The sequence below is a fragment of the Trichosurus vulpecula genome, chromosome 7 (assembly GCF_011100635.1).
Source record: "Trichosurus vulpecula isolate mTriVul1 chromosome 7, mTriVul1.pri, whole genome shotgun sequence".
NCBI classification, from domain to species: Eukaryota; Metazoa; Chordata; class Mammalia; order Diprotodontia; family Phalangeridae; genus Trichosurus; species Trichosurus vulpecula.
The window spans coordinates 72,044,577-72,070,551 of NC_050579.1; the positions used below are offsets into that span (position 1 = coordinate 72,044,577).

The 25,975-nt window shown below is 37.9% G+C and overlaps 1 protein-coding gene across 5 annotated transcripts in view; it reads right to left on the reverse strand.

The window, feature by feature from the left end:
- Positions 1–25,975, reverse strand: part of CDC14A (cell division cycle 14A) — a 245,106-nt gene that overhangs the window by 128,110 nt on the left and 91,021 nt on the right. For all 5 annotated transcript variants that reach the window (XM_036768493.1, XM_036768495.1, XM_036768494.1 and 2 more), the window contains exon 5: positions 10,541–10,620. In XM_036768493.1, coding sequence (XP_036624388.1) covers positions 10,541–10,620 — 80 coding nt within the window. The remainder of the gene's footprint in view (positions 1–10,540; positions 10,621–25,975) is intronic.

A 25,975-nucleotide genomic window follows, 5' to 3' on the forward strand; every position in this document is an offset into this window, starting at 1 on the left:
ATTGGGTGGATCCCTGAGATGGACTTAGAAGAGACGGCCAGTCATTGTACAAGAATAGCCAGTGCTACGTATTAGTGGAGGTAAAATCCAAATCAGTGAAATCCCAGATATATTTAAGTATTTAATATTTTGAGTGTTTAGAACAAGACTATAGTCCCAGCACATTCTGCTTTGGTCATGCCATGCCTTTAATATTGGGCTGAGTTCTGGGTATCACACTTCAGAAAAGAACAAGCTGAAGCATATCCAGAAGAGGGAAACCAGAAGACTAGAAACCAGGTGCCACAGGAACAACAACTAAAAGAAATCAGAACCTTTAGGCTGGTGAAGAGAACATTTAGTGGGCACATGATAGCTTACTTCAAATATTTTAAGGGCTGTCATGTGGAAAAAGGATTAGATTTGTTCCGCTTGACCCCAAAACACAGTCAAAAGAGTCAGAGACGAAATTTACAAAAAGGCAAATTTTGTCCTGACATGAGGAAAAACTTCTATTAACTGGAGCTAAACAGAATGGAATGGGTTCCCTTTGTAATTAGTAGGATCCTAATCACTAAGAGACTTTCAAAAAGGAATGTGATGACCACTTGTCATTGTTATGGCTCAGGAGATTCTTTGTTAGGTATTGGTTGGACTATCTGAGGTGGGAAACCTGCAGCCTCAAGGCCACATGTGGCCTTCTAAGTCCTCAAGTTTGGATTCAGTCAAAGGGCTGCACTTGAGGACCTAGAGGGCCACATGTGGCCTTAAGGCCGCATGTTCCTCACCCCTGCCGATTGTTTCTGAGATCCTTTATCACTGTAATGACCGGGCACTAAAACGATGATTCAACAAAACATCATCGGGCATCATATCCTGCCCTGAAGCAAATTCAGCTGACTCTGGATATGTAATGTATAAGGCCAAACTCTTAACTTCTAATTTATCTTTAATTACCTATCTGCTTATTTCTGCTACAGTAACTAAGAGCCAAATCTAAAATATTATTTCAAAATGCAAATAAAATAAAGGAAACTAAATCAGTTGGATCTTTTTGAGGACAATAATACTCCCACACTAGAATCATTAATAGTTAGCTACATAACAGAATTCTACACATGATTCATCATATGAGTAACGGGCTGTGCTACTGACTTCCCTCTACAGGACTTTCTCTTCCATGGCCCCTTGACCTTCATTGCCCCTTTGCTTTTCAGCTCCCTTCTATGTGTTGTCTTCCTCCACTAAAATGTAAATTAGAATGTAAGCTCCTTGAAGGTAGAGAATTTTTTTTTCTGCTCATATATGTATTCCAGAACTTAGCACATGGGCTGGTATATACTATACTCTTAATAAATGCTTGTTGACTTGACTATAAAAAAATCAGCAACTGTACACTCAAATATACAGCTTTTAACAGAGATGATGAAAAGTTTTTCTCTATACATATAAATGATATATACATCTACATATGTAAAATATATGCAGACATACTCACATATGCAAAGTGACTTTCCTTCGCATTTAACATTAAAAGCCTAAATAATCATAGCACAAATTATAAAAGTAGGAGCACCACCACTATTAACATTATTGTTGCTAAGAATAATAACTCACATTTATATGACACTTTAAGAGAATGAATTTTACATTAGTGACAGCTACACCTGCAGAAGGCCCAGCCGTTTTTATGGATCTCCTAAATTGTCTTCTACATTAAACAAATTATAATCAGGAACCCATGATTTGCTTAGGTATAGAAACTCCCTCCCTCCACTGACAAAAAAAATCAAAACCAATCTGTAATTTGGTGGATAGTCTTTGAAAATTGCTTAAGGCTGAAAAAAAGATTAATCAACTTTCCCATAATCACAAAGCTAGTGTTAAAGGCAGGACCTTCAACCCAAGTCTTCCCAAATAAAAGTCCAGCACTCCCATCCACTATACAGGATGTCTCTTATTAACAAATATGATAAATTAATTTCTAAAATTCCTTTTGAACTACCACTGCTTCAAATGAAACTTTCTTAATTTAGCTATGATTGACACTGGGGTTCCATGGAAGAGAAAACAAGAGAGAGATGTTAAAACCCAGAGCTGTAAGAGAGACTGAATCCCTAATGGATTGAGTCATCCTAGGATAGGCAACAGTCTATTAAGTTTAGCAAATCTCTATGATGGCTTAGGAAGCCCAAAGGTGCCAATTCTGAATTTTGGTCAAGATTTCAACACACTTGCCAAAACTGGAAACTGGATTAATCTTAGCATTAATAGCCTGGCCATTCTAAAAGTTAAACAACGCATGAAACATAATGTCTTAATATGAGAAAAGAAATTAATATTTAAAATGAAGTCCAATTGTGGAAAGCCAATAAAGAGTATCTTTTCACTTGTGTTTCTATATACATTACAAGAATATCAGCATGGCACTTTTGGGGGGCAGGTTTTGCTTCTGAAAAGTTTTATTTTGAAAATTCTTATTAATGTGACTTCCAGTCATGAATACCGATGCTTTTATTTTACTGAGAGCACCTATTGAAAGAGAAACTCAGATGATTCAAAAGCTATAGTTAAATTTAAAAACATTTAATGGTAGGCAAGTAGTGATAAACTGAAAAATAAATTATCCTGTACTTTTGTCAAGCCCTCTTCTTGTACACAGTAAGTGCCGTCACATGCATAAGTTACTAAAATTGTTCTTTCAGGTTTTCTATCCATAACTTTGTAGCATTCTTCTGAGCAAACCTTCAGTTGTTTGTTTTTTTTTTTTTAACACTGGAGAATACTGGACACAAAGGAGCCAAATGAGTGCTGAGTAGTAGTATTCCAGGCCTATGTTAACCAGGCATCATTTTCTTAGAGAGCGTCTGTCCATTCTGGTCACATTGCTCTAAAATGGTGGCATTCTGAAAGTAAGTTCCCTTTTTAACACACATTAAGAGCTGGGTGATAAGCAAGGATAATGTTATATGTGTATGTATATACACATATAATATTATATAGGTCCCAGAACAAATTCTGTTATCCATATTTTTTCCTCCACTTCCAATTTCTTTTCTTCAATTCAGTTTAATCTAGGCAAATGGGGAAAATAAAGTAGTAGGTCCCAATGGACCTCTAAGTAAAATAACAAAGCATAGAAATGAATAGATAATTTTTCTACTTAAAACCACACAAATAACTATAATGTGTCAACCCTTTTAACTGAAAGACCAGGGGCATCCTACAAAACTGTTTCATCCTTAAATTTCCTCTAGGAAGTATCCAGTCTTTGCATTAAATTAATGAAAAAGTTTGGTGCCTTAAGTGAAATTTCAGCAATATACAACTGTGTTGAATTAATATCCTCTACAAAGATTCTCTCATCCTGCCTATGTTCTTTGGCTACTAAAAAAAAAAAAAGTTTCCTCAGGAAGAAGAGGTATGGGGGCAAGAAAACTGAAGTGATGATTGAAACATTAATTACCAAGAATCAAAGAGGAAAAACAAATTGCAGGCAGTGCTCACGGGGGAAAGGAAAGAGAATTAGCTGAAGATTTGCTTTCTGTCCTAATGAAGGAAAAATAATAGTAAGCTGCATTCATCAATTCTAATACTCAATTAACCCTGAGAACACACTTCTGCACATGCATAATTTTAACTTGTCTTTTCTTGTTGTGGTTCCCCCCCACCAAAAAATTGGGAAAATAATAAGCTGGAGGAGCTGGAGGATGGAATGCTAAGAGGAAGTTTCTCTTCTTAAATTCAGTTTTCAGCTATCCGAACCACCATCATACCTAAAGTTCAGTCAATTTTTTAAGCAGAATTACTTCCCAAAGAATGTAAATGCATAAGTTCTGATCTATGAGGTGAACTGAGTGGAATTTGGGGAAGATGTATCATTTCTATATTTAAAGAGCTGATGTTTCAACCCAGAATGAGACATTTACTTGTCTACTAAAAGTCAACAAACATTATTAAGCACCTACTATGTGCCAGGCATTGTGCTGCATATGTGGTGGCAATGTAAAAGTGCCTTTAAGGAGCTTATATTCTACTGGGGAGATAAATAGGTACAGAGAGAATATATACAAAATATACCAATGAAAGGGGTGGAGAGTAGTTAACGAACCTCAAGTACCACACCTCATTCAAGAGGGAGAGTCAGGAAGAAGACTTCTTGAGTCAGGTGGCACTTGAAATATGGATCTTGAAGGAAGCTAATAGTTCAAAACAATAGAGATAAAAAGGAAAGGCCCTGAAAGCACGTGGGACAGGCCACGCAAAAACACGGAGGTAAGCCCACCACAGGACATCCTGTATGGGGGCTGGTAAGTAGGCTATTTTGGCTACAGCAGTGTCTGTATGGAGAATTAGCACATATTAGAAAGCCAAGAGAGAGAAGCTGCAGCCAGACCGTGAAGGGCTTTTAATTCCAGAGGAATCTGTATCTTATCCTAAAGGCAATAAAGGGCCAATTATGCTTCTTCAGAAGCAGAGTGACATTGCCAGACTTGCATTTCAGGGCTATTAACAAGTAATCAAAAACTAAGACTAGACCTTTTCTCCTATTATGTTCAGAAATAGAAATGAACTTGAATATATGAATAGGCTGGGAAAGTGGAAAATAAATATTAATGTTCCTACAAACAAATCCAATGACCCAAAGCTGGTGAATAAGCACTGGAGTGGCAGCAAGAGAACATGCACACATAAAAGCCTACAGATTAGGCAGCTAAACAGCAGCTGATGATTTATCAGATTAATCTGAGGTTTTAAAGCTTATCTGAACCCTTTAGTAGTTTTATGATGTTGTTTGGGTTTAGAGGAGAAAAGGTGGAGTGAGAGAGGAGGTAATCTGCTAATTTTATTCATCCCCACCTCCAAAAGGTGCCTTGAAGAATGGTAACTAACCTAGAGGAACCTTTCACTTTTCCCAATTCTAGACTACTTAGATACAGTGGCAAGAAACAGTAGGTAAGCAGGTGAGCACTTTCCTTTTATTAGCAATGAATTATCCAAGAGAATGAAACATAAATTATGTATTTTTATCTAATTCTACATTGCCCAAGGACTACAATAAAGTAAATGAAAAGAAGAGAACTGAATTGTAGCTAAAAAACCAACAGTCCCTGAAAACATTAGATAAAACGCACCTCGCCCTCCTCTTGGCAGAGAGGCAGAGGGCTATGAGGGCCAAATGTTCCAAACACTGTCAGACCAGGTCACCGGCTGGCCAAAGTTAACTGCGTTATTGCTTGAACAGTTTTCCCTTGTTGCCAGGGAGGGTTCAGTGAGGTAGGAACGAGAACACACATACATTACCTCCCACAATGATAGTGAGGTTAAAAACAAAAAGCAGCAATAAAAGCTTATCTAGTTAACCCTAAACTGGTCACCACCGCTGGTGAGAGACTGGAAGGTAGAAATAAGCAGGAAAGGCCAAGCCCCCGGATATCAGATTAGGGCAGTTGAAGAAGGGCAGGCAGGGTCCTGCCTTGGGCTACCCACCCACACATCTCCTCGCACATGCGCAGTGCTTCCCATTCCTCCTATGTCACTTGGATTCTTTTTCCTCCAGCCCCGACTGCTTTCCCTAGACAGACAGCAGAGGAAAATGTCCCCCCTCTACTCAAAAGTGCCTAAGCCCCTACTCTCAGGGAGAAACCCTGCCAAACTGTGAAAGGTTCCTCACCAAGAGGGATTGCTCCCTACCCATTCCCGGGGCCCTGACTCCCCAGGAGATAAGCAGCCTTCTCAAGCATGAGGTGGGGTGAGGGTGGGTGGAGAGTGGAGAATGGTGATCTGCTTCAGGAATGGGAACAACAAGCCAGATGATATCAGGGCTCTCTACAGAATACAAAAGTACAGAACTATGAAATTATCAACTCCCTATTCTGGATAGTAACTCCAAAGGTCTCTCTTCACCATCCCCTTCTACCTCCTCTTCTCAAACTCCAAATAAGGCAAAAGGATACATTGCCCAGGCAATATTACTTTAACTGGGGGATGCAAGGGCTTCTTATATAACAACAGCAAAAACAAAAGTAATTCACTCTGAATTTAGGTTTGGGGAAGCCAATGAGTAACAACAAGTAACTCCTGGTGTGAAGTCTCTGTACCACAGATCACCTCTGAAAATGCTTGCCCTAAAATTGCCCAATTAGTCATGTTAACAAAGTACAAATTTGGTTCAGTTCAAATTACAAGAATTTTCATCTATCCTAATAGGGTCTTCTGGAAAAAAGGATTACAAATCTCTTTTACCCATCAAGATCTGATATTTACTAGAGAGAGAGAGAGAGAGGGAGGGAGGGAAGGAAGGAGGGAGGGGGGTAGAGGGGGAGAAAGAGAGAGAGAGAGAGAGAGAGAGAGAGAGAGAGAGAGAGAGAGAGAGAGAGATGATATACATAGATACATAAATAGATACAGATAGATACATAGATACATACATAGACACAAAGATAGATACCTAGTTAGATACAGAGATACCTAGATAGACATACATGATATTTACTAACAAGATACTATGAATATATTAAAATCTATCTTAGTAAGAAGTTGAAAATATTTCTATAATAGACACTTCTCAGGAAGCAAGGAATTATAGCTAAATATTAATGCAAGAAAAATACTGCCAAGAATCAAAAAAAGTATCAAAATATCATGACATAGTTTCCCTCATCACAAAAGAATCTATTTTTAAGTTTAGCAAATATGAGATGAATGATCTCAAAAACTTCTACAAGATGTTCTGGGACAATTTTGTCTGTAATTTTCTTATGGTGGTCTCAAAACAGCTTCTGAATATATAATCTGATTAAGACTTTTCAGGTCACTAAGCTAAAGGAATCTGGATCATGCTGGAGTTTACTATATGCTCTCTCAGCTTGTAAACATTTCTCTAAATACATCTCAAAACTTGAAACTTCATACTAAAAATGGAAGGGAGGAGGAAAAAACCACATCAAAAGAAACCAAAGCATTTTAGAGCTAGAAAGGATCTCGGAGGTCATCTACTTTGACTGTTATTTTACAGATAAACAGGAAAGGTGTATTTGCATAATCTTCTTAATGCAGACATTTAAACTAGAGTCCCCCTACCCCTATGGAGCAAAGAATATACTGTCAGGCTCTCTGTGATCTATTTAGTAGTTTTGCTTCTCTCTTTTTTGATTTGCTACAAAGGATCTGAGGAAAGGAGGCGAGGGGAATATATTTGGAAACAGAAGTAAGGTAAATATAAAAGATGTCAATAATATTTTTTTAAAAAATAAAGTGTAACTCCCTTAATAACAGCTACAATTATAGAATTTCAGAGTTGGGATGACCTAAGTAGCCATTTACTACAACACATACAACAAGATAGATTCCCACTATGACACATCTGGCAAGTGGTCATCTGGTCTTCTCTAGTGATGGGAAGCTGCTCTCTCCTAAGGCAGCCATTGCATAATGAAATCCTTTGTAAAAACAAGCTCCAGGGAAAACCCTAGCACTGAGGGAGCAAGGTATAGTTGAAAGGGAACCACACTTGTAGAATACTGATAATGCCTTCTAGAGCTCTATCTGTCCTACAGTGTAATTATGAGGATCAAATCAGATAACCTACATACAAAACAGCAATTTGAAAACTACAAAGCAACACATAGGGAGAATGTGATGCTATTAAATGATCTGAAGTATTTAAAATTATAGAGTAATGACTATTTTTCATCTTAATACTCAGAGACTGATTGCTTCTACAAGTCACTGAAAATTCAGTGAAGTAGAATAAGCAGACCACCTAGTCACAATGACGCAAACCATTTAGTTTAAAACTGTCACATTGTAAAACAGGCCATGGATGTTCCTGAAGCCAATTTTGCTGAATTAAACAGAAAACCCATATAAAACATGCTGGTTTCCATGGTAGTCAGTCTGCTGGACCACAAGCTATTCAATTCTTTCTCATCCATCAGATTTGGTGGTTTACAGCACTGTGGACAGCAGCAGTCATCAGAACCTGCCCTATCTTTTGGCAGTTACCTACTGATGTGCCAATAGCCTTACGTTAATAAGAAATCTTTAGTCGATAAGCCATGTCAATTATTTCATCACCAAACTGGGCCAAGAGTCACAACTGCTATTCGGGGAGAAATATGTAATTTAGGTAAATGTCAGATGGTTCATTTATAAAGTCCTCAGGGCTTCTCACCTAATGTATGCCAAGTTCTGTGCCGGACACCGAGAGTAAGAGAGCAAAATTTTTCCAGCTTCAAGGAGCTGACATGCTATTGGGGCAGGGGGACAGGGGAAGATAATAACATACTCACACACAGCTAGCATTTATACTGTGCTTTAAGGTTCACAAGGCACTTTGGAGGTATCTCATTTGATCCCCAAAACAACTCCAGGAGGTACAGGTGCCGTTATTATTCCCGTTTTACAGATGAGAAAACTGAGGCTGTGTGGCAATAATCTGGCTAGCAGCTGCTGTGGGTGTGAAAAACCAACAGGAGCCCAACACCAAAAATGCTGCAAGCCCAGGTTCTTTTGATCTGCTTTACTAAGGAAAGCAACATTAAGGGGTTAATAAGCCTACCTTAATCCAACATACAAATATCATTCACTCAGCTCAGGGGTAAAAGCCAGCACCCTGAGCTTCAGAGCAAATAAACACAAATCAATGGACAGATTTCTGGCTGACAAAATCACAATATACAGTTACCAGAGAAGCACCAACATCTGGGTTTTCTTCAAAGCTGGGGAACTCATAACAACCACTCCTGCTGTGGCTCAGAACTCGAAAAGAGAAAGCCAACCTCTGGGTTTATGTATCTTGTTCAGGGTCAAAGGTGAGTCACACAAGCGACTCATCCACGTGACCTAAAATCATCACAAAAACGCGACTTAAACCCACGTGGTCTAAAAGCCTCTGATGTCACAAACACGTCACTCAAACCCATGTAAACGAGGCTTTCCTTTGAGGCAAGGAGGTCATCAAGGACTCCTAATTTAATCAAGGAAACAAAGGCCAAACTCTTTAAGGGCACTTGGCTGAATGAGTGCTAAGAGCCCATCTTGATTCCCAATACAGGCTGACAGGTTAAGTTACATGCCTGGGTGTCACACAGCTAGAATGTGTCAAGAGGCAGGAATTAAACTCAGGTTTTGCTGACTCCAAGGTCAGGTTTCTGTCCACTGAGACACCTACTCACATAGTTATGAAGGATGTAAAACATATACACAAAAGAAAAACAAAGTGGGGGGGGGGGACTAACAACTAGGGGAGAGATCAGGAAAAGCCTCTTGAAGGAAGGATGTCTTAAATTGAGCCATAAGGGAAGCCAGGAATTTTCTAAAAGGTGGTGTAAAGGGGAAAAGCATGCGAGGCATGGGACACAACCTGTACAAAGGTGCTGAGACAGGACGAAAGCCATGTATGAGGAATAGCAAGGAAACCAGTTTGGCTGGAATTTAAAGCATGTGATGGGGACTAATATATAATCTTCCTGGAAATACATGCCAGGGATAGATTTTTTAAGAGATTTAAATGCAATCAGAAGAGTTTGCATGCCTCAATATCAATAATCATCATCCTCGTCATCATCATAGTAATAATGAAAGTTACAACGACCACCACTCACACAAGCACTTTCCTAACAAGAACCCTATGAAGCAGGGTAATGAAAGTGTTCTGATTCTCATTTTACAGAGGAGGAAATGGGAATCCAGAAGTTACGTGACTTCACAATCAACAGCTGGTAAGGGTCAAAATAGAAACTTCAACTCAGATTTCTGACACAAAGTCAGTGTTTTTTCAAATGTGTCATGAATCAAAACAAGAAAAATGCTTATCAGAAGTAATAATGTGACTGCAATATAGAGCAATCAAGTGTCAAATGATCTAATGAAGGTGAGAAGGAAAAAAACATTAATTTGTCTATATTTCAATATTTGTGAAAATAGTTTAAGTTGTCTCTCCAGGAGGGATTCAGGACACTTCAGAAGTTTGCTAACTGGAAGTTACAAGGAGCTACTGTGTAGTTAACAAGTGAGTTTTGGCACAGTCAGAGAAATAGGAACTAAGATGTGCTTGGTGACCAGAGACAAATTATGCCACCTAGAAAAAAGGGGTGAGCTTACCTTCTCAAGTTTCTGGGCCCTCTCTCTGAAGGAGGAAGAGAGGCCTTCCCTCCCAGACTTTAAAGAATGGAACAGCAGCTCTCAGAGGTACTGGGTAGCATGGGAGGGATGCCTTTAGAATAGACATTCATTCCAATTTCAAGTGTATTTTGCCAAGATTAGTCCATGAGTCAGGCTAAGTTTACCTTTTACACTAAATGTCAAAATCAGAGAGGAGTAAAGAGGTGAATACTGACTGTGTACTTCTAAACTTATTAAAAAAATTATTCTTTTACCTTAATTCCTAAAGATAGATAAGGGAAAGTGACCCAAAATAGAGTCTTAAAGACTATTATGCTCGTGACATAAGAACCTGAGACCATCCTCAACAGAAAGAAGTGTTCATTATTTCAAATCAAATGTAGCAAAAAAACACTGGCAGACAGCAACAACTACATGTCACATGCAGATATACCTGAATGGAAGATAGGGGGGATTTGAGCCAGCTATGAGTGCTCTGTAGGCTTCTTCTGGTGTCTTCTTTAAATAGATTACCTAAGATAAACAAACAGTAACATTTAGATATAAATGCATACACAACATTAATCTGCTCACATACCAAGTATAATATTTGGTTATATTTTCATTCTTTGGACAGACATCTTAATTACCTACTATTACCTACCTTAATAACCTACGACCAGGCAATCGCCTCTTCTAATCAAGAAGTTTAGCAGAGTTTAATTCAAGAGTAATACAAAGGGAAAGATTTCAAGCTTAGACAAGGAACCATAGAGAAGGCTCTCCAAAAATTATTTACTAAAGTAACAGTGAACAAAGGCATATCCGGAGGGAGGAGAAGGTATGGAAAGAAGAATATTACATTTTACTAATATCTGCCAACCAGAGGCATAGCTAAGGCTTCTTTCATAGGAATGTCCACAAGAGGTAAAAGTCCAAGGTCTTGGTCAGTTGACAAATGGAAATCTTACATAGGACATGAGCCCATGTCTAGGTTTATTAAAAGGTCTACTTGGTATGATGGACCCCAGTGACGATTCCTAAAGACTAAATAAAACCAAACTAAATATTTAACGAGTTACTGTATTTACTGGCTACCTTTATGGAAACAAAAGCCAAAAGTTATTCATTTTACTACAGATATCTGCAATACCTAAGTCTCAGCTAGCCTAGTGAAAGCTATCTTACAAAAAGTAAGCACAGATTCCAAGTGACAATTTCACAAAGAGCTTCTTCTTGGTGTCTAGCTTCAAATTATGAAAACCTCCTATGTAAACCACAAACAACAGTAACTACTGACATAATCATGTAACTTGGCATAAGCCATAATACACATGACAGGTGCTCAATAATTATTTAAAGTTTATATAGATAATCTTGTTTGGTCCTGACAACAACTCTCCAAGGTATAATATTCATTTTACAGATTAGGAAAACAGACTGTGAGATGCTAAATGATTTGTCCATGGAAAGTACTCAAGCAAGCAATCACAACAAGCACTTAATTAGCATCTACCTATGTTCCAAGCTCTGTGCAAAGTACGAGATACAAAGAAAACGTGAAATAGTTCTTGTCCTCAAGGAGATTACATTCCAGTGGGCAATAAAAACATACATACACACATGTACATATCTATTATATACGTATATACACACATATATACACATGTGTGTATTATAAAAGGATATATAGATGGATGTGTGAAACACAGCAAATAATCAGTATGACTCAATGGTAGAGTCTGCAAAAGAGAACACTGGAAAAACTGGGAAGGTCCAGGTAGTGAAAAGCTCGAAATGCCAAACAGTTGATATTGAATCTGAAAGTGGTAGGGAGCCACTGGGGTTTATTAAGTGGAGGGGTGTGACATGGTGAAGCTACTGCTTTAGGAAAATCACAACAGCTGAGTGGAGGATAGACTGTGTCCCTTGAGGCAAAGAGACAAATTAGAAAAGTTATTGCAATAGTCCAGGCAAGAGGTAATAAGGGACTAAACTAGGGTGGTGGCTATGTGAGTGGAGAAAAGACAATGTATAGAAATTATATGGTGGAGATAGAGATGACAAGATTTGACAAACAACTGGATATATGCACTGAGAGTAAAGCATCAAGGATGAAACTGGGGGAATGGAAAGAATATTGAAAATACAATTTACTGGTTAAGTTCTCCAGGATATTTGCAGCATGGATATTTATCCTCTATCAGCTCAAGAAAGACACTGAGCTTCTGGTATATAATTCGTATCAGCACTATACAAAGGATGGTACATGAATGTAAAGGATTAGAAACTAGGAAAGAAAGGGATTCAGAGAAGGTTGAGAAGGCTGGTATGAACAGATGCAAAGTAGAACCAGGAGAGCAATTTATATAATTACTACAATAATATAAAGAAAAATAATTTTAAAAGCCTTAAGAACTGTGACCAATGAACAATCAGGACACCAGAAGACTGAACATGAAGTATGTTATCATCTCTTGGTAGAGGAAGGATATACTAGAGATACAGAACGAGACATTTACAGGCATGACCAATGTGTGGAATTGTTGTACTTGATTATTTGTTGCAAGGCAAGGGTTTATTTTTTGAGGGGGGCAGGGGAATTTTGAGGGTGAAGAGGAACAGAGGAGGTGGTGACAGTGGTGCTCCTTTCAAAAAAACCATCAATAAAACATTTGAAAATAAATAGAAGAGAACAGAAGGACAATCTGAAAGGGACACATACCCCCAGGAAAGTGTTGAAGTTATCAGGTTAGATTTAATGTCGTTGTTCAGTTGTGCCCAACTCTCCATGACCATTTGGAGTTTTCTTGGCAAAGATACTGGAGTGGTTTGCCATTTCCTTCTCCAGCTCATTTGACATATGAGGAAACTGAGGCATACAGGATTAAGTGACTTGCCCAGGGTCACACAGCTAGTGTCTGAGGCCAGATCTGAACTTAAGAAGATGAATCTTCCTGACCCAAGGCCCAGCTCTCCATCCACTATGCTACCTAACTGCCTAGCTACTTTAAAAAAAAACCAAGTTGTACACAAGAGATTTAGAATTTTATATATAGTCCTCTTCTCTTCTTCTCTGTCTGTGGAAATATTCATGTTTGTCAAGTTCATAATAAAGAAATTTTAATTTTAAAAATAGAATTCTAGCCACCAGTTCATTCTGGATATTAGGCAGGCATTTTTATAGCCTGCATATGTTCCATTTCCTACCCTTTCTTTGAATAATCTACATCGATCACTAAATCCGGGATACTTACGGATAACCCTTCTGTAATTTCTGGTAGAAATTACCTGGTTCTGAATTGTCTTTAAAAATTCTTCATTTCCACAGAAAAATAAGCCAAAGAGCCATTTTTCAGTGCTTCTTTGTCAATATATTGTCAGCTAAGTTCATTCAGATAGCAACCATGAAATGCCTCTCGATTCCATTCTTGGTCCTTGACTAGCACATAGACGTCAGCTAGAGGTAAACTATTTTTGGTAAGATTTGGTAATCCCTGTTACTGGTCTTTTTATTAAGTGCAAGAGGGGGAAGAAGATGACCTTGCTTTGTGATATGATGTTGACTTGTTCAAAAGTATTTCTGTAGATTTTTGGCCATTCATCATCAATCCTCTTACTTCTTTTTAATAAAAAAAAGTATCAATCTCTCTATAGCTGTGTTGGGATAATGGGCCCCAATTTTCATTAATATTGCATGGGTTTCTGTTAAGATTCTTTTCAGATATCTTTGGTCCATTTTATAGCTCCAAATGTGTACATAAACTAGTGGTATTAATTACTTTAAATATGTTCTTCTCATTCGAACATGATTTCCCAACTTCCTGCCGTGGCACCCTGCCCCTGCTACTGCTACTGAGAGAACAGCAACCCTGGAGGTATAATGTCCTAATTAAAGAGAGCCCACTATATTTAGCCATCCCCAGGGCCCCAGCCAGGCATCACTCCAGCCATTTTCCTACTTATTGTCCTGCTGCTGCTGTTGCTGATGCTGATGCTGATGCTGCTGATGATGATGATACTAGTGCCCCAAGAACTCCTATCCTGAATTGGTACTGTCTAGACTGCTGTAAGCCCACTATATCCAACCATCCTACCCATCTGATCATATACCTGCCATACTTCCCTCCCCAGTCCTGCTGCTAGGGACGTCCAAACTTCCACACTGGGGCTGCTGTCTATTCTGTTTGCCCAGAGCCCACTATAAGCAGCCAGCCTCAGACCCCTATCCAGGCTTAACCATAGCCATCTTCTCGCCATATTGAAACGTATATATCATCTCACCCTGCGCCCCACTGATTTTCACCTCTTGCTCTAGGAACGATAATCAAATCAACAAGATGATTGCTTCTAGAGTGGCTGTATCTACTAACTGTTTTATGGTTTCCCTCACCATCCCTGTGATGTCACAAACCAAAAGGCTCTTTCTTCCCAGCCCACCATTATCTTAAATGTGTCACCTCTCTTACTTAGAATGAAAGCTCCTAGAAGGAGGGATTAGTGTCCCTTTTGGTTTTGTATCCTCAGCCCTTAGCACATGCCTGGCACAGAGCAGGCATTTTTTAAATACCTTTCGAATTGGAAAATTGAGGGGATGTCAATCAATTGGGGAGTGACTGAACAAGCTGTGGCATACAATGTGATGGAATATTACTGTGCAATAAGAAATGACTAGCAGGATGCTTTCAGAAAAACCTGGAAAGACCTGCATGAACTGATGCAAAGTGAAATGGGCAGAACCAAGAGAACACTGTACACAGTAATGGCAATACTGTACAATGATCAACTGTGAACGACTTAACTATTCTCAGCAATGCAATGATCTAAGACAATTCTGAAAGACTCATGATGAAAAATGCTATCCACTTCCAGAGAAAGAAATGATGGAGTCTAAATGCAGATGAAAGAATACTTTTACTTTAATTTTTCTTGTTTTTGTTTTCTGGTCTGTTTTCTCTTTCACAACATAACTAATGTGGAAATATGTTTTGCATGACTGCACATGTATAATCTATATCAAATTGCTTTCCATCTCAATGAGGGGGGATGGAAGGGACAGAGGGAGAGAATTTGGAACTCAAAATTAAAAAAAACAAATATTTTTTAAAATTACATATAATTGTAAAAATTTTTTAATTAAAAATACTTTTTTATTCATTCATTCATTGAAGACGCCAGTAAATTTTTAGCATATTCAGCCACAGACTTCTCTTGATAGCTTTCTGCTCAATATTTCTTGCCTGAAGCAGACCAATGTTGTTGCAAGTATTGCTTCTCCTCTGTTGTTTCAAAGTGATCTTGAGATTCAAGATCAAAGCCTTCATTTACACACATTAAGAATTTTGTACTTAATGAGACCAAGGGGCATTTTTATATCATTGGAGGAAAAAAAAACATGAAATGAAGGAGTTACACACACACACACACACACACACCCATATGCAAAATTTAGCAGTCCTGTGTGGGAACACACTGTCCCAAAGTATTCTTTCAACTTAGGTAAAGTATCTTAGAGTTGGTTTTTTTTGGTGGGGGTGGTATTTAACTGCTTTTCAAAATTCATTTTATTTTCAGGTTCACATTATTTTCTTTCTCACCTTTCTTCCCTCCACTCAGAAAGCAAGAAAAACAAATATGTATAGTCAAATAAAACAAATTCAGGCAATAGCCATGTTCCCTCCCTCCACTAAAAACAAAAAAACCCACATATGCCTCTATCTGGGGTGGAGGAGGTGGGTAGCATGTTTCATCATAAGTCTGGAGAATTGTAATTGGAAACTATGTTGCTCAGAGTTCCTAAGTCTTTCAACGTGGTTTGTCTTCACAATATTATTATTGTATAAATTGTTCTCCTGATTCTGCTCACTTCACTTTGCATCAGTGCATACAAGTTTTCACAGGCTTCTCAGAAACCATCCCCTTCACTTCTTTTAGCACAACAGTATTTCATCACACTCATATATCATATTGTGTTCAGTCATTCCCTAACTGATGGGTACACCCCTGCAGAAGGGCTAAGCCCTATAGCCTGATACCATCCATATACACCAAGACAATTTTGTTGTCTTTCGTTTGGAAGTCATAGTTAGTTCTACTTAAGAAAAATGATAAAGCATTAATGTTAGGCAAAACCATAATGAGCTTAAACTCCCTCCTTGAAAAATGCTGTTTTATGTCAATTGTTCTTAACATTATTGTATTGGTGACGTTTTAAATAAAAAACTACTTTCCATGTGGAAAAAATAATAGCCAGCATTTATAGAACACTTTAGGTTTGCAAAGTGCTTTACAAATATTATTTTCTCTTCACAACAATCCTGGAAGTAGAGTTTTTTCATTTTGCAAATGAGAAAAAAAGAGAAAGAAAGGTTAAATGGCAAGCTCAGAGTCACAAAGGTGGTGTCTAAGGTTGGATTTGAACACAGGTCTTCCTGACTCCAAAGTCCAACCCTCTATGTACTGTGCCACCCAGCTGCTACCAAATCCTCCAGTCTTTTATTATCTTCTAACTCTAGTTGGGGTTATTTTATATATTTGCAATACATGATAAGTGTCATGAGGATGGAACTGAGTAACAGGTTTTACAAAACTCAACAAAGGCAATATAAATGTTACGGTACCTACAGGCAGCTTTTTCAATAATTACTAAATCAATAATAATTTGTACTTTACGCTTCTGGAACTTTTTGGTCTTCTTTTTGTTCCTAACCAATCTATTGTTTTCTTCTAAATGTTCACAGATTGGAGCAGGAGGGCTTCAAGCTATGAAGACTTCGCAGAAAGTACACAAACATGTAACTGGCTTACAGTTACAGGAATCGCTGGTATTGTCATCTTTTGATAATGGATATAGGGTGCCTTCCATCAGGAAAGGTGAGATCAGGCTTGCATCTGGGAGAAAGCTCTCGAGTGCTTTTCTATTAAGTTATGAACCATTGTGAAGCATATGAGCCAGTAATCCTAGATCTTATTCAGCCCCATCACCTTCTAGCAGTTTTACAAAGAAGTCAGCATTTCCATCACCTCACTTGACCTAACAGCTCTACCCTTCATTATGTTAACAGTGTATAAGGAGCACAGGTTGTGTCTTATTGGAGCCAACTTTCAGTCTGCCTTTTGTAATTCTTAGAACTACACAGATGACCAGAAATCTTCCATATCCTCATTCTTCTGTGGTTTTCTCTAGTTTCTGATTTCTTTAACTCTTCAAGCCACAGTAATAGTTTTTTATTAATGTTGAATTATTTATTTTGTTCCTTGGACTGCTTTGTCCTCTTGCACACCTTAACCTTTTGAATTTTGCTCTCAAATGCAGACTATGGGAATTTTTCCACCTATTTCTGTTTCACTGCCTTTAACTTGGCAACGCTGTGTTTTCTACTACATTTACCAGCTAAATCTTGATGTAATCTCCCAAAGCCTTTCTTGCAGATCTTCAAAAACTCTCTCAAGTTGCTTTTGTCATGGCACCATTTGATGCCTGTCCTTAGGGATATTCGCTGATAGTGTCATTTTCCTCAGATACTCAACTGGTAAACTGGTCGGCAATATATGATAGCCTGACTTAGGGCTGGAGATCTCGCCACCCTTCCCTGACAAAAGCTGTATGAAGTCCTTGCTTAGAACAAGAGAAATCTTTTTCCAAGTGTGTTAGATAAAGTACTTGTGTGTAATGAAAGTATTCATATTTTCAATGCATTCCATGCACACTTGCCTATGTGAGTTCCACCTCCACTTCAGTCTCTGCAATGGTGACCTTAGTATTGCTGATCTGTTCTGGTGATATTCACCATCTTATACTACCAGAACACAAAGAAGAACCACTCGCTCATGTCAAGCTGATTTCTACAATGGATACCAGCAAGGCCAGCCTATAACCTTGTGCTACCCTGTCTATCTCTTAGATGCAGAGAAGCAGTTTCATCCCAATGCCCAGGGTATTAGCCTAATCCGTGTTACCACCAGAGTACAACCAGTCAATGTTTCAGGATTCCTGCCCAGCCTCCAAAACCACCACAGCAATATACATTACCCTGGCTAACATTCCCTTACTTTGATGCTGACCCCTGTACCTCACAACACAGACAATGATATAAAAATTATATGGTATTATATATTGTATCACAGACTACAAATTATTCTATCCTGATAATCCTCTATCACGCTGGTTAGGCAAACTACACAGAAACCAAAATGAACCAAGTCCCTGAAAAGGCCTTAAAATGTATAAATGTGCTGACCCTCAGGCAAGAGATACCGATCTTATTTTAAAATACACCTTAATAATAACTGATAAATAACTAACAACATCCATTCGAACAAAGTTATCCTTTAAAAAAAATCAGCTTCCAATAATAATGTCAAATCTGGGTTCAGGTCTGTTGTAACATGCAAAGATAGGTTATAGTTAAGTCTCGAACTGTTTCTAAGAAAGCTTATAACATCTATATTAGGCTAAGAAAGTGAAAAGCCATCTCCAGGAAGCATACACACATATTCCCCTTCCTACTTCATGGTCATTTAAAGTTCTACTCCCACCACGAAGTGGTTTTTAAATTATTTTGCTTCTCATGTCACATGCATGACTTCACACATGTGACCAATGTTCTCACACAGCAAATTGAGACCCCTCGTTTTTATTTTTATCCAAGTGCTAAAATATTAATAACTGCAAAATGAAACCCAGCAGATACCATTCCATCCACAAGGTTCCAGAGACATAACAATGACATCATACAGCATCATGGACCCAGGCTGGGGAGAGAAACATTCTGAAATAAATGGCTTCACTTATTCAGAATGGCGTAATGCCAGAAAAGTGTAATGCCACCCATGAGATTTCCCTTTGATAGTTGAGGATACACTACTTTCCAACAAAGTCTCCTTGGGTACTTTTCCAGATAAGAAACTTGAGACATAGCCTGCTTCAAGCCCTACAAATAAAAACCCAGTAAACAAACATACCACTAAGTTAACTGGAGATAATAATTACTCCTTCTGGTCTCCCTCCCCCCATCAAGTATTTTATATCCCTTATACTTGGGATCATGACACGGAAGATTTAGAATTGGCAGAAACCTCACAGGTCAACTAGTCCAACTGAACTGAGGCAGGCCCATGGATATCAGGTCATGGAGACGGTAAGCAGCAGAGCAAGGATATGAGGTCCTCTTGACCATAAATCCAGTGGTCATTGCAGTATTCTGTGACCAACTTCAGAAAGAGTATAAAAATAAATGTACCTGCTCTGGGTCATGTGACCAACAAGATAACAGATTTGACCTTTTCTTCGATCCTCATGACCTCTCAAACCAAAGATTAAAAGATAAAGCAACGTCTGCTGTAACCATGGTTTGGGCACCAGGAGACCAAAAGAAAGTAAAAAACTCTATGAACTCTAATGTTCAACTTTAGCTTACTCAGAAGCCCCTAATGTCCATCACACATAAAGAAGCAAGGCTGCACTAGCCAACCCAACTCCTGGGCTTACAACAAAACACCCCTAAAACCCCCTTCCCCCTCCCTCTTCCACAGACCTTGCACTATGAAGACCAAAGCTCCAAACTGCAAAAATTTGTTAGGATCTCCTTAGTCAGCACCCTAGCAGCATTCTGGACTGCAAAAGATCTCTGCATGAGAACAAGGAATAATGGGAAAGGGGCAAGACTTGTTGGAACTTGAAATAGAGGCTCAACTGCACACCCCAGCCCCACCCTCAAAGACCCAAACTGAAAATTATAGAAGACATCCCAAGCTGCAAAAGCAAACCAGTGTGGCAACCCTCTATACTGGCAAGGAAGGAACAGGGCACTGTTGGGGGTGGGGGGTATAAAGGGCTATGTGATACTCCATTAAACCTAAAGGGGAAGAGTCTAGCATCCACCCAGGGCCAATTCCTTCTCCCCCTCCCCAACAAAAATCACTCAGGACAGAGGCCTAGGCTGGTGAACCCTGAATTGCCCAGTCTGGAAGGAGGCTGAAACACTTTAAGATCCAGCCCCCAGGAAAACCACCATCAGAGGCAAAGTAGTTAAAATATGAGCAACAGGTGAAAATAAGGAGAAAAAAGACTGACATTACCAAAGATCTAAGGAGGAAGAAAATTCAAAGACCTTGAGCACAAGCAGATAAACCAATAATGAAAACATTAATAGTAGAAGAACATAAGCCCCAGATTTAATAAATGAATTCAGGCATATGAATAAATAATGCAAAATAAAAGAAAATGATTCAATACTTGATGAGACAGAGGACCATGTGACTTATTTTGAGACCATGGAAACCACAACACACTGTTCCTGAGGAGTTTAAAAGAAAAATAAGATTGTTGAGAGCAGGATTTAAGGCCTAAACAACAGAAATAAAGAGCAGAATAGAAAACTTGAACCCAAAATGGCAAGTCTCACCAAGAAAAATAGTTGAGAATACAAATACATAGAAGTGAAGGATAATTTAGAAGAAACAAAAAGCAATGACATTAAAACAAAATATGCTGCCTATTCAAAGCATACTGATCTCAAAGACAGGATGCGTAGAGGAAGCCCAAGGATTATAAATCTCCCTCCCAAAAGAACATGTCCAAAAACCTGAACGCTATTGTGCAAAAATAACACAAGAAAATGGCCTAGAACCTCTGAACACAGAAATCAAAATGCCAATTGAAAGAATCCAAACATTACCTCCAGGGGTAAAAAAAAAAGCCCAAGGCTGCAAACTCCAAGACACAGTTTTTAAATTTAACAACTCAATTCAGAAACCACAAATTTTATAAACAACCACCAAGTACAAAGGAAAGAAAACTTGAATAACATAAGACTATTTTGGTCCTACCAGATAACACAAGAAGGAATGGAATAACATGTTCTCTAGGGCAATGGAATTCAGGATGCAACCTGGGGTGAGCTCCCTGTAAATATGAGATTAAGCATAAATGAAAAGGAGATGAATATTCAATAATAAAGAAATGTTTGAAACATTCTTAGAAAGAAAACCATTCCTGAAGAGATGATTTGCTTCTTGAACACCCCAGATAACAGAAACACAAGAAGCGTAAACTAATATAGCTGCCAAGGGAAAGCATCAGCAGGAGTGGTGTAGCAGAGACCAGTGAGAGACTTCTTTCTAAATATGTACAAACAAGATGACACGGGTAAAAAAACAAAAGTCAGGTAGAAGTACTGGTGGAAAGATAGGCCTATGGCATTCTGGACACTACCTTTCCGCGCCATGCCTACAGGTGAATTAACGTTTCCTGTGGGACTCCATTACATAATGGGAGGGTGCAAAGAGGAGGGGAGGGGAGGAGAGGGGAGGAGGAGGAGGACAAAGGGGAGTATATAATGTGCTGTGGTCAAGTCAAAGAGTAGTAATGAGGGAAAGGTGACACCTGTAGTTTCTCAGGAAAAGAAAAACCTATGGGGAATGAGTGAGAAGGTGGGGGGGGGATGGATTGAAGAGGGTAGAAGGGAAAGGAACAGGTCTTGTTTTGGTGGTGGGTATATATGTTCCTATAGCTGAAGAGGGATGTTCTGTGAAGGGAGATGGGAACCTTGCACTGGGTGTTGTCTATGGGGATTTGAAAAGACCACTCACTCATCCTACCTCAGGATGGGGTAGAGTTAAAGCTCCTAGGGGCAACTGGAACCTGGGGATGTGGAAAGGCAGGGACCCAGGGAGGAGATTTTGAGGCAAAAGGACAGAAAGTGATCAGGCAAGGGGTAAATAGGTCAGTGGTAGGATGCATAGTATGGGATGCTGAGGTGAGACAGATCCTGCCATGACGCAGCGACGTGTCACCTGTTTGGTTTTTTTTTTCAGTCTTCTGACTTTGTTTTATGGTTTCTTCATGACTCCACTTGACCAACTCTAATTTTTAAAGAGTTATTTTCTTCAAGGAGATTTTGCACCTCTATTCTCTTTTGCCAATCCTGACTTTTAAGGAGTTCTTTTCTTCAGTTTGTGTGTGTGTGTGTGTGTATGTAGGCATGCGTACACCCCTTTTATCAAATGGTTAAATCTCCTTTTCATAATTTTCTTGCATGGCTTTCATTTCTTTTCCCAATTTTTCCTCTACTGTTCTTTGTGATTTATAAAATCATTTTTATGCTCTTTTAAAAATCTTTAATTCTTCTAGGAATTATTGTTGGGCTTGTGTCCAATCTTCACTTTTCTTTGAGGTTTTACTTATAGATGTTTTTGAGTCATTGTCTTGGGAGTTTCTGTATTGAGCATCCTTGTCACGACAGTATTTTTAATGGAAGTTTCTTTTTTATTTGCTCTTTTTCCCAACCTACTTTTTGACTTTAGACTTTACTTTTGAGTTGAGCTCTGCTCACCTCTGGGGATGGTGAGAGATACCTGGCTTGAGTTTTTGTCTTTTATGTCCTTCTGCTGTTACAGCTCATTCTGGAGGCCTGTATTCAGTGCTCCCAAAGTGGTGTGATCAAGGAAGAGGATCTGCTCTTCTACACTGCACTCCACTACTTGCACAGGGAGGGTCCCTGCTCCCTCACAACTGCAACCACTCTGCTCTGACCTAAAAAAAAGTAACCCAGAACTGGATAATGGGTGACAGTGCTAGTAGATAGCACCAATTCCTGATCCCTGTGCCAGTACAAGGGATCTCCTAGAATATATTTCTTCCCAGATGTTCAATCCCCATAGGTCCTTGGACACCTCTCACCATGACTACTGATACCATGGATCACACCATGGTGCCACTTCAGCTGCTGCACTGTGCTCTGTCCATCCCAACCCCAATCTCCAGGTACCACTCTATCTTCCCAAGCTTCCTTGGTCTGGAAAAATTACTCACTTTGACTTTTTTCTTGGCTTTTCTATTCAGAATTCACTTTGATACATTTTCCAGGTCATGGTAGAAGTGAGTTTGAGGGAGCTGAAACAAAGTTGCTAGCTTTCACTCTACATCTTGACTCCACCTCTCACAGTGTCCTGTCACCTGAAGAACTGGCATTTTTCTGGGAGTGGGGTAAAATGGAAAGGGGGAATCTTCAGGGCAAGCTCTAAAAGGCAGTGGCAAAAACTACTTAGAAGAGAGGGACCAAAATGGATACCTCATAAGTTTTTATTCAGTAAGGAATACATAGAATAGAGAGAAATAAGTATAGAGAATTCAGACAGAAAGGGAAGATGAATAATGAATAGAGTGAAGGGGAGAAATCCTCTCTGGAAAAGGGTACAAAAAATGAAAATTTTAAACCTAAAAAATAGGACTAAGTTAAAAGGGAGGAGAAGGGAGAATCTGCTTTCCCAAGAGAGAAAAAAAGCAGAGAAAAATTAAATAACTAGATAAAAACATGAAAGAAAAAGGAACTAATAAGCAAAACTCCAAAAAGAAAAGCTAAATGAAATGGAAGATTTGGGGTTTGAGAAAACAACAAATAGGAGTAGGGCCACTCAAAAAAAAAAAAGACTAAGCTAAAGGAACAGAAGAGATATGGCACTGTGTTCATAGCAGAGGGGGAGAAATCACAATTTGGAAAAAAAAAAAAAAACAATGCGTTACAGACAAATAGAGGAAAATATAAACCTAACTCTCAAAACTTTAAATGTAAATTTATTAAACAATCCAATAAAATAAAAAGAATGACAGATTGGATAAGAAAATGAAACCCTACAATCTGCTGCTTATAAGAAACACATTTTAAAAACAAAGACATAGAAAAAAATTTACTATGCGTCAAGTGAATCCAAAAAATGCAGGGGCTGCAATCATGCTATCTGAACAAAGCAAAAACATTCATTAAATAAAAGGAAAAAACAAGGAAAATGCATTATGCTGGAAGGAACTATAGACAACAAATCAGTATTAGTACTAAACTCTGATGCTCTAAATATTTCAGCATCCAAATGCATAAAAGAAACATTAATTGAGCTATAAGAATACATAGACAGTAACACAATAGTAACTACAGGAGACTTCAATGTCCTCTCACTATTGGCTAAGTCTAACAAAAAAAATAAAAGAGAAAATGTGAAAATGAACAAATTGCTGGAGAAACTAGAGCTAAAAGACTTATCAAGTTTTCTAAATGAAGCTTCAAAAAATCCATTTATTTTCTCAGTACCACTGAAACTTTCACAAATATTGACTATTAGGGCACAGAGATACTGCAAGCAAATATGAAAAGGGAGGCAAATACACCCTTTACGGATCATAATGCAATAAAAAGTCATTGATATAGTGACACCAAAAAAAGACACACACACAAATGGAGACTTAACAACAAAATCCTAAATAATGAATGAACCAAAATCATAGAACAATTAATAATTATGTGGAAAAAATGAAAACAACATGCCAAAATTCTGGAAAGCCATTAAAGCGGTACTCTGAGGAAAAATTATATCCTTACAAGCATACATTAACAAAACAGAAAAAGAGAGGATTAATTATGTATTTTTAAAAATTAGAAAATGAACAAACCTTTAAAAAGCACAAAAGAGGAAATATTAAAAATTGGAAAAGAAATAAACTGGAAGCCCCCAAAATTATAAATTAAAAAGCTCTTCATTTTAAAAGACTAATAAAATAAGCCATTAACTAATTTGATTAAAAAGAGAGCAGAAAATCAAATATATAATCTATGAAATAAGAAAAATGAAATCACAACAAAATTCAGAATAAAAAGAATAAGAAGAACATATTATACACGATTATATGCTAACAAAACCTAGAACATAAAATTTTAAAAGGGTTAAAAATATAAAGTCCTTAGACTTTCATAAGACCACATAGAGATCTTAAATAACCCAATCTCAGAAAAGGAAATGTAACTAGCTATAAAGGAATTACCAAAGGAAAAAACTCCTGGTCCTAATGGATAAACAAGAGAATTCTATCAAACGTTTATAGAACAATTCATACTCATACTTCACAAATTATTCTCAAAAACTGAGAAAGAAAGCACACCACCAGAATCCTTTTATGAGACAAACATAGTCATAATACAATGAAAGATAAAACATAGAAAATTATAGACCAATATCATTAACAAATACTGACTCAAGAACTGTAAACAAAATCCTGTCAGAGACTACAGTGATTTATTTAATCACTCATCGAGACCAAGCTGAATTTATACCATGGATGCAAAGATTCAACATTAGGAAAACAATTAACATAATTAATCATACTTAAAAATCAAAATATCCAGAATCACGTGATTCTATCAAGCAGATGAAGAAAAGGCTTTTGACAAAGTACTACACCCATTTATACTAAAAATCTTACAAAATATAGGCACAGAGGGATTTTTTAATGTCATAAAGAACATCTATCTAAAACCAAAACAAACATCATATACAAAGAGGATACACTACTAGTCCCTGTCCCAATAGCATAAAGCAAGGATGCCCTCTCTTCCCGCTATTATTTGATATAGTTCTGGAAATGCTAACAACAGCAATAAGGTAAGAGAAAGAATTTAAAGACACAAAGATAGGTTAAGAGGAGATAAAACTATTTCTATTTGCTGTTGATGTGATGGTATATTTGGAACATACTAGAGAATCAGAAAAGATACTGAGAAAATAAGTTCAGCAAAGTTGCAGACTACCAAATAAACCTTCAAAAAACAATTACATATCTATGTAATAATAACAAAATCCAAGAAGCAATGGCAGCAAGGGAAATCCCATTCCAAAAAACTACAAAATGTATGAAATATCTAGGGTTCAACCCACCAAAAATACACAACACACAAAATTTGTATATATTCAATTACAAAGTATTCCCTAAAGAAAAAAGAACAAGTTAAATTAGCTGGAGAAATAGTCTATGCTCATGACTGAGTCATGCCAATATAATAAAAAAGACACTACTATCAAAGTTAATTAATAATTTTAATTCTATATCAACCAAATTACT